General features: G+C 34.7%; 2 protein-coding genes across 2 annotated transcripts; one reads left to right on the forward strand and one right to left on the reverse strand.

Moving 5' to 3' along the window:
* Nucleotides 1–84: 84 nt before the first annotated feature.
* Nucleotides 85–3,035, reverse strand: LOC112707615 (G-type lectin S-receptor-like serine/threonine-protein kinase LECRK3). The gene is made up of 2 exons (XM_025759430.3): nucleotides 2,111–3,035; nucleotides 85–2,006 (listed from the first exon to the last, which is right to left on the reverse strand). Exons 1-2 carry the CDS (start codon nucleotides 2,773–2,775, stop codon nucleotides 212–214), a joined length of 2,460 nt encoding a protein of 819 aa, XP_025615215.1. The 5' UTR covers nucleotides 2,776–3,035; the 3' UTR covers nucleotides 85–211.
* Nucleotides 3,036–6,753: 3,718 nt separating this feature from the next.
* LOC112707631 (G-type lectin S-receptor-like serine/threonine-protein kinase LECRK1) lies at nucleotides 6,754–9,512 on the forward strand. Its single transcript, XM_025759456.3, has one exon. It carries the CDS (start codon nucleotides 6,916–6,918, stop codon nucleotides 9,313–9,315), a length of 2,400 nt encoding a protein of 799 aa, XP_025615241.1. The 5' UTR covers nucleotides 6,754–6,915; the 3' UTR covers nucleotides 9,316–9,512.
* The last annotated feature ends 494 nt before the right edge of the window (nucleotides 9,513–10,006 follow it).

Below are 10,006 nucleotides of genomic sequence, written 5' to 3' on the forward strand. Positions count from 1 at the left end.
TATTTAAATGTATTTATTTTAATTTTTTAAATTAGTGTAATAAAAAACGGTTTAAAAAATAAATTTAAAGAATACTTAGTCATGTATGGAAAGAAAGAAATAGCACCTTTATTTGGCACAAGTCCCATGCATGGAAGCTAATACAAAGAACTTAGTATGTATTACACAGATAGATATTAATCTATTATAAACTTATTAAGAACTAAGAAGCCTAACAGGATGGGGATGGGGGAATTGGAACATCTTTCCATCCTTCCAACATCAAAATGACATTCCTCATTGAAGGACGCAGAGATGGGTCATCTTGAACACACAGCAGCCCCACCTTCACCATTCTTTCCAGTGTTTTCCAATCCATGTCTTGCTTTTCATCCTCATTGTAAGCAACAAGTTTATGTAACTGCTCAGTCGCAAAGCAATGATATGCCCAACTAGAAAGAAGCACCTCCTCCGGTGATGGAACATTTACTTCTATACTCCTTCTGCGGCATACAATCTCCAACAGTACTATCCCATAACTGAAAACATCAGCTTTAACCGATGCCAATGCCTCCTTTTGCCATTCAGGTGCTAAGTACCCGGTTCTAACCTCGTTCTTGTCCGGTCTAATACTCGAAAGTTCCGGCTTTGATAGCCTTGCCAATCCGAAATCTGATATCTTAGCCGTCAATAGTTCATCCATTAGTATATTGTGAGGCTTCAGATTACAATGGACAATACGAACTTCACACTCTTCATGTAGATACTGGACTCCTCTGGCCACATCCAATGCAATTTTGAGTTTCTCTTTCCATGGCAGATGCTTCTTAGTCTTGAAGAGAAGATTCGCAAGAGATCCATTGCTGACATATTCATAGACAAGAAGCTTCCTTGACCCCTCAATACAGAAGCCAATGAGCTTAACCAGATTCCTATGATGAGTTCTAGAAATGGCAGTGATTTCGGCTCGGAATTCCCTCTCCCCTTCATCAACAAACTTCTCTATTCTCTTGACGGCAATCCTTTTGCTATTCTCTCCTATTGTGCCTCTATAAACTGCTCCGAAGGATCCTCTGCCTACCTCCTCTGTGAAGCCACTAGTTGCTTTGACAAGTTCATCAAAGGAAAACGAGCGTAGCGAACATTCCTCGGTGAATCCAAGATTTGAACTTGCAGAGAGCTTTGTAAATCTATGAACTTGGCTCCTATAAATGAAGAAAATAGACACAACAAAGACCACACAGAGAAATGAAATGGAACCCAAAGTAGAGGCTAGAATCAGTATCAGACCTCTCTGGTTATTAACAATGGCATTAGGATTCTTGGGAGATGAGGTGGTTGTGTTTTTCCCGATGACATATCCCGAAGGAACCTTGAAGAGTGCCATGCCTGTGTCTGATGCATTTGGAACCTTTCTGCCATATCTGACTGGAAGACTATATTTGTTGCATTGGCCATTTGTGTATAATGCTGCTCCACAATCACAATCCTCCTTGCAAGACTTGTTACAAGCTTCCATGCTCATTGGTTTAGCCCAATATGGGCAGTCATCCCACCGCATCTCCTCCAAGGAAACAGTGTTATACAACAAATAGTTTCGGCCACCACTTCTTTCGCAATCATCTTTGGTGTAGTTCAGTTTGCACTCCAGAAACATGGCATTACTATAACTGGTTTTGGTGTTGTAGGGGACGAAACCAGGATAACACTGGCATCTAGCATTGCCTCTTATGTTGGAGCAGAAACTGTTGGAGCCGCAAAACCCCTTGATTTGGCATTCATCTGTGAAGGCTTGCCACAACGTATGAACAAGTGATGATGATGATGGTGAGTTTGTAATTGTACTCCCCTCCACATCCTCAAATAGGTGCTCATACAATCTCAGGTTTCCATCAACATCAAGAGTTGCGCGGTAGATTGAGCTAGTGTTCTGCGGCTTGTTTTGGTGGTGAGTGTTAGTAGCCAGGCATTGAGTAGGGGCAATGAAGCAAAGATTGCCTTTAGTGTCAAGACTCAACTGTTCCACCCTAAAGCAAAATTGTAAACAGGTAACTTGTTCTTCAGTGAAAAACTATGAACCAAGCAACCATTGATTAGAAGAAATAAACATCACATTATGTCATACTCTTACCCAATCATATACGGGAAGTAATCCATGGAAGCCCAGTAAGCATCAAGAGGCTGTGAGGAGCTATTGACGGGATAAGCAACAAGGTTGTTATCACGCTGATAGGCAAGATAGTAGTGTCCAGTGGAACGGTCTGAAGTGGACCTGCTAGAGACTAGCTGGTTCAGAATAGTTAAATTCTGGCCTCCTAATATGGTGTCAGTTGGGTGATGAAAGCTTTGCCACACAACAAAGGAAGAACTTTCTTGACTATAGATCACAAAGTTACCGGAATCAAGCATGGATGCGGAACCTGCTGGCTCTGAAGCCACATAGACCTGTCCTTGGGCATCACTACCTTGCTTCAGAAGTAGGCCATCCACGGTTAATTGCAAGGTGGAGTTAGATGAGATTGGAGGGTCGTCACGGTTAGCGGTCCACACAACCGTCTCGTTGGTTCCAGCTATTAGCCATATTCCAATGGCGTAGCCGTGGCCGTTACCGTGACGGTAAAAGCCGAATGCAAAGTGACCAGAACTTGATACCCAAGAAGATGGGTTTGTAGTGTTACTGTCAGGAGGAGAAAGAAGATCACCCGACCAAATACTTTTCTCAACTGCAGCTTCAGCTGCCAGGGCCACACAAAAGGGCAGCCATAAGAACAGAACATGAATGCGGTTTGAAGCCATGGAAATGGGATAGATCAAGAAGCTTCTCTTAATCACCAAGGGCACTCATTAGTATTTTAGAAACAAGTATTGTCACTCTTGACTGGTAAAATATTAAGTCAATGGTTTTTCTCTTCATATACCGTGTGGGGCAAGGTGTTCCATCCATTCAGGCATTCACTACAATTTTCTATCGCTAAAAATTCTTCACTACTTATGCATTCTTTTTCACCTTTTTAATTTAGAGAGAAATTCCTTGGATACTGACTATGAACTTTTGCTAATATCAAAAGCAATAGATAGTGGGTTGCAGGTGCAATCACTTCACATGAAAATTAAAAGTTATTAAATAATTTAATTAATTAAATTAAATTTTTATCTAACCATTTTTAATTATTACCTTTACATAAAATTAATTATACCTAAATTTTCACTTAAATAAAAAAGCAGCCAAATATCCCACGAAATATAGGTAATCACGTTTTTTTAAGAAAAGAAAAGAGACACTCTTGCGAACCAACACGTTTTTAGGTAATCACGTTTTTAGCAGTTTTGACTATTATTTAGTGAACATAAATACTAAATTATTTTTAATAAATAAATTTTATTAATTTATATATATAAATTTTAAAAAATATAAATATAAACGATATTAATTTATATGTGTAAAATTTTAATAAATATAGAAATAAATTATATATATTTTTGTGGATTATGTTATGTATACATTAAAGTTAGCAATTAGTATAAAATATATATTTTAAATATAAATATATATTAAAAATAAATTAAACTATATATATATATATATATTTATATACAAATATATTAGTAGCTAATTTTAGTGATTAATTTTAATGTAAGAATAATATTTTTTATTTTTTGAGTATAAAATTTCTATAAATATGGATATAAATTATTATTAGCCAAATAACAAAAAATAATAATAATTATTAATCATATAACATTATTCAAAGAAAAAACAGAAGAAACCAAATTTTTAGTGAATCAATATTAGCTAATTTTTTATTTTAAAAATTTTATTTTTTAAATTTAAAATTTAAAATTTAAAATAAATAAAATAATTAAAAAAATTTTGATATTAGTTGAAATAAATTAATTTTCTTAAAGTATATACTATTTAAACATTTTTAATAACTCTCCCTTGTTACTATTATTCTCTTTTATAATCTCTCAAATGAATTTCCTAAAATATCTCCGAACACATTTAACTATGATACAATAACATATGCTTATAAAGTATACATTTCTTTATATCATAATTAATAAAATGTAGGGATAAGTACTTTTTTCGTTTCCAAGGTCTGGGGTCAAAATCAAAATCGTCTCCAATCTTTTTTTGTTATTAAAATCATCTTCAACGTCACAAAACGTTATAAAATCGTCATTTTCTATTTTTTTAGACCAAATTACTCTTAACTATTAATAAAAATTAAAAATAATATTAAAAAAATAAAACCCCACCCATCCCCTCCCCCCGCCACCCACCGATCAGCATTTCTTCGTCTCTCTCCTCCCCCCCCCCCCCCAATTTTCCTTCCTCCTACACCCACCCTAAACCCTCCCTCCATCACCCCCAACCCGCAGCAGCCCCGTGTTCCGCCGCCGCCCAGCGTCCAGCCCGCCACCGCCCCCGCATCCAGCCCGTTGCCACCCCTGTTTTTGCTTTCTGCCTTCTGCTTCTTTTTATTCTTTTTCTTCTTTTTCTATAAACTGGATTCTTGATGAAATTTGTTGTTGTTGATAAAATTTGTTGTTGCTAAAATTTGAATTTTTGATAAAATTTGTTGTTGATGATGATGATGATGAGGGAGTGGGGTGAGGGGTGAGGGGGTGAGAGGTGGAAGGGGGGGGGGGTTACGGTGAGAGAGTGGGGTGAGGGATGGGAGGGGAGTTACAGTGAGGGAGTGGGGTGAGGGTGTTGTTGCTGTTTGGTGGTGGTGGTGGTGGTGGTGTTGTTGATGGTGGTGAGGAAGGTGAGGAGGAGAATGATGATGATAAGGGTATTTTGGTCTAAAGATTCGGGGAATGATGATTTTAAAGCGTTTTTAAAGATTAAGGATGATTTTAATAAAAAAAAAAGGTCGGGAACGATTTTAATTTCGACCCCAGACTTTGGGGACGAAAAAAATACTTATCCCTAAAATTTATTTATAAATTTGTATTATATTTTTTGTATTTTCATTCTTAATTATTTTTTATAATTTTTTTACTTATCTCCAAATACACTAAAAAAAACCCCTCAAAATTACATTATACAACATGCGTTCACGAAAAAATATAAGCAAATAAATATAATTCGTTTTTTATCAAAATTTTTTAAAATAAAAAAGTTGATAAAGTGACAAAATAAAAAATTAATTATTTTTAAATTAAAATAGTTAGACACATATTTTATAAAAATTACAAAATCAACAATGATTAATCTCTTATTTTATTACTTTATCAATTTTCTCATTTTAAAAGATCCAAATTCATAATAAAATATATAAGAAAATTTTATATTATATAAAGATACTAGAAAATGCACACAAGTCAATATTTAAAAAAGAGACTTCAGAAGTTTTATTGTTATTGTATATTTTCTTTTTTTTTTTTGTTGAATAATTATATTGAATTATATAAAAGTTGTAAATATTTTTTACAAATTATATTTAATATTAATTTATATATTATCTAATTAATTACTAAACAACATAATATTTTTAAATGTATACTATATAATATAATTAATTTGAATAAAATATATTTTTTATATATAAAATTTGTCAAAAATTCAAAAGTATTGCTATGTATTTTTTGGTTTTAATTTTGTTCTAAGAGCATTATATTTATAATAAAGGTATACGTGACTGTTAATTTTTTAAAATATTTAAAAATAATTCAATAATTTTACAAAGATAATTTTTAACACAAATAAGTCCGACACAATAAATTATGTCATTAATTTTTAATTGTAAAATATTATTATTAAATTAATCTTAATTTTTTTTAAAATTTAACTATTAAATATATATTTGAATCGAAAACTTCTGATCTTAATTGCTTGCTACGTTTCAGCTAGTCACTAAATTAGAAATTAGGCTTCTTCCCTCGTAATGTATGGTAATTTGTATTTTTTTCATAAGTTAATTTGTTTACACAAAGAATTTATATTTAAAATTTTAAAAATTAAATAAAAATATTTTTAAAAATAAATAATTTTAAAATTTTAATTTTAATTTTTAAAAATTTTAATCTCTTATATATTTATTTTTCAAAAATATTAAAGAAATTAAAATTATGTCAAATAAAATAAATTTTAATTTCAGATTTTAATTATTAAATATAATACTAACGTGAGTCTCAGACTCTAGAACAACCCCAGCCTGATAGATGTCCGGTCGGGACTTGGGGCTTGCATAAAATAAAGATACTATTCCTTTCTTTCCATAATGTTATTGTTGAATCAAACTTTTTCGTTTCTTGGTTTTTGGCAATTATCTATTAGAATAATTCACATAAATAAATAATTTAAAATTATATAAATATTTTAAATTAATTTTTATTACAAATATATTTTTAAAAAAAATGTAGAAAATTAATAAATTTTATAATTTATAATTATTAATTAGTTATTATTAATATTTTAATAATATAAAATTTTATTTTATAGTATAAAATTATTTATTTTTTTTATTAGTTAAAATGTTGGCCAAACTCCCTATATTTTCTCTTTATGAATTCTAAGTTGGGATTTATATGTGTCCCCACTTCCAGGAAGACTTCGGAAAGTCTTGCTTTGCTAAACACTTTCGAAGTAATTTCCTTTCCTTTATTAATTTATTAATATGAATGAATGAATTATAGGAAGAAAAAATATAGAGTATCAACATATTATTTGTTAATTTATTATCAATAATAATTAATTATTATATTTTAAATATATATAAAAAAATATTCAAAAAATATATTTATAAAGATATTTTTATTAAACACAACTATAAAAAAAATATTTTTATTAAACATAGTTATAAGTTGATTGACAAAAATACTGTTCATTAGTTAGCTAAACTGTTATATGAACTAGGCATATAAGTATACAACGGACGTTGGCAATATTGGATCATAAACAATAAAACAAATATTATTATCATTATCATGATGGGTGCTAATGTTGCAGCGGCAACAGTGGCGCTCCTTCTTCTCATCACGACCATTTCGTCCTCATCGCAAGACCCACATCATAATCAGATACCACTTGGCTCAGCTCTTTACCCAACTACTCAGCCCACTTCATGGCTTTCCCCTTCTGGCCTCTTTGCATTTGGCTTTTTCCAGCAGCAGCAGGCCAATCATAATGGCGATTTTGCCCTTGGGATTTGGTTGGTTGACGGAAACAGAAGCAAAAACACAGTGGTATGGACTGCAACAAGCAATGATGATCCGCCACTCACCCCAAATGCAAAACTCGAACTAACCAAACAAGGTAAGCTTGTCCTGCAGACACAAGAGAGTAATCATCTTATTGTTAATACCAGTGAAACTGCTTACTCTGCCTCCATGCTTGATTCTGGAAACTTTGTTCTCTACGACCAGAATTCCACCATCATATGGCAGAGTTTTGACTACCCAACCGACACAATCTTGGGTGGCCAATCTCTAGGCTATGAAGCTCAACTACTCTCTGGTTTTGGCTCGTCAGCAAGTAGACGATTTATTCTCGCCATGCAGTTTGATGGCAATCTTGTTCTTTATCCAGGAGACACGGCAAAAAAACCCATCGATTCGTATTGGTCATCTGGAACTTCCTACATTCCCAGTTACAAGCATCTGTACCTTGATGCTAACCATGGCTCCCTGCTCATCAAGGACAAATCCAACCGCACCTTTCTTTATTCTGGTTCATCTTTGTCGGGAAGAGGAATCATAATATATCGTGCTACGTTGGATACTGATGGATTCTTCCGGTTGTATGCGCATGATATCAACAATGCCAACCTCGCCACTCTCGGGGCGTGGCCAGAAGGCAACAATTCTTGTTCGGTAAAGGGTATCTGTGGCCACAACAGCATCTGCGAATTCGATGGCAAGAAGCCACACTGTAAATGTCTTCCTGGATTCGACTATGTTGATCCCAAGCAACATTATATTGGTTGCAGAAGAAACATTTCCCAACCAAACTGCTCTGGCAAAGATTACATAGGGTTCTATAACATGGTTCCAGAGCCGAATTTGGTGTGGGCTGATCGTCCTTATTACGCCGCGGCCAAGAAGTCGCAGAAAGAAGAATGCGCATTCTCTTGTTTGGTGGATTGCAAGTGCTGGGCTGCTCTTTATACCAACGGGCTCTGCATCAGGCAAGAGCCCCCTCTCAGGTATGCTAGATCCACGGTGCAAGACGAACACTCCTCCGCGTTCTTGAAGGTCGGAAACATGACGCTCAATTCTCCTATGCCTGTGCCTGATCAACCACCTCAAAAGAGTAGTACCAGTAACAAAGCAATTCTACGTATTATTCTCGTTACCTCCATTTTCACTCTGATTTTCTGCTCCACTATTGGGATATCTTGCCATTTGATGTCGAAGATTCGAGTTCTCAAGTACAAGAGGCTCTTGGAGATTGGGGACTTGGGGCTGAATGAGGAAGTGGCTTTGAGGAGATTTTCATACACTGAGCTCAAGAGAGCAACCAATGGTTTCAAGCAAGAATTGGGAAAGGGCTCTTTTGGAGCAGTTTACAAAGGGGTTTTATACAAGGCGGGAAGAAGTAGGAGATTCATTGCGGTGAAGAGACTTGAGAAGTTGGTTGAAGATGGAGAAAAAGAGTTCCAAGCAGAGGTGAGAGCCATTGGAAAAACACACCATAGGAACCTTGTTCGCTTGCTTGGCTTCTGTGCCGAGGGTCCCAAAAGGCTTCTGGTCTATGAATACATGAGCAATGGTTCCCTTGGGAAGCTTCTCTTTGGCGATGAAAGGCTTCCAGATTGGGATGAAAGAGTCAGAATAGCTCTCGATATTGCAAGAGGGATCCTCTACCTGCATGAAGAATGTGAGGCACCCATCATCCATTGCGACATAAAGCCTCAAAATATCTTGATGGATGAGTTCTGGACTGCCAAAATATCTGATTTCGGGCTAGCAAAGCTTCTCATGCCGGATCAAACAAGAACCTTCACAGGGGTTAGAGGGACAAGAGGGTACTTGGCCCCTGAATGGAACAAGAACACACCAATAACAGTGAAGGCTGATATCTACAGCTATGGGATAGTGCTTCTTGAGACAGTGTGCTGCAGGAGAAACCTAGATGTTAATGTGTCAGAGCCAAATGAGATTCTTCTGTCTGGTTGGGCCTATAAGTGCTTTGTTGCTGGAGAGGTGCATAAGCTAGTTCATTGGGAAGAAGTGGATAAGAATGTTGTGGAAAATATGGTGAAGGTGGCACTGTGGTGTATCCAAGATGAACCTGTTCTCCGACCTTCAATGAAGAGTGTGGTGCTCATGCTTGAAGGGGTTACTGATGTGCCAGTTCCTCCTTCCCCAACTTCTATTTCCATGTGAAAAATAAATATTATTGTTGCTGCCTTCATGTGGTTTCGAGTTTATTTATTTTTGTTATTGTTTTTGCTCTTTTGTAAAGCAGCAGTGAAGATTGAGGTAAAATAAAGCAGGAGGGTAGTAAGTAGTAACCAATGTATGTTGCTTTCCTTCGTTATTCAACAGTTTTGTGGTTACTAATCAAATTTTAACTTGGTGAATTATCTTCCACATACATGCATGAATGAATGCTATTTGTGCTTTTGTAAATAAAATCAAACTTGTTAAACTCCCAGAGTCCCGGTAGCTTTTTGGTTTGGGAGGGTTTTTCTTTTATTCTTTTTTATGTGCAGAGTTAAATTGAATGAAAAACAAAAGATGATGACTAAATTTACAGAGAATACATGACAATCTTTACTGTTCACTATTCTCAGTATTCTGTACTATAAAAATTCAATTTTATCAACAATTTACTGGGTAATAAAAGAATATTTAGAACAAAAAAGAACGACACCGTTTCAATTTTATTCACCTCAGCTATCCATCTAAGGGTATTTCATAACTTAAGGCAAATCTGGAGTTGTAAGTATAATATGCTAAGAAAATAATTATTAGCTTAAGTCAACAATGTGTAAAGGCAAAGTTAATGTTTAAAGGACTCATAATTTTGTCTCCAAGATATAGAACCAAATCTCTATATTATTCCCTGCATGAC

This window comes from Arachis hypogaea, chromosome 1, assembly GCF_003086295.3.
Source record: "Arachis hypogaea cultivar Tifrunner chromosome 1, arahy.Tifrunner.gnm2.J5K5, whole genome shotgun sequence".
Lineage (NCBI taxonomy): Eukaryota > Viridiplantae > Streptophyta > Magnoliopsida > Fabales > Fabaceae > Arachis > Arachis hypogaea.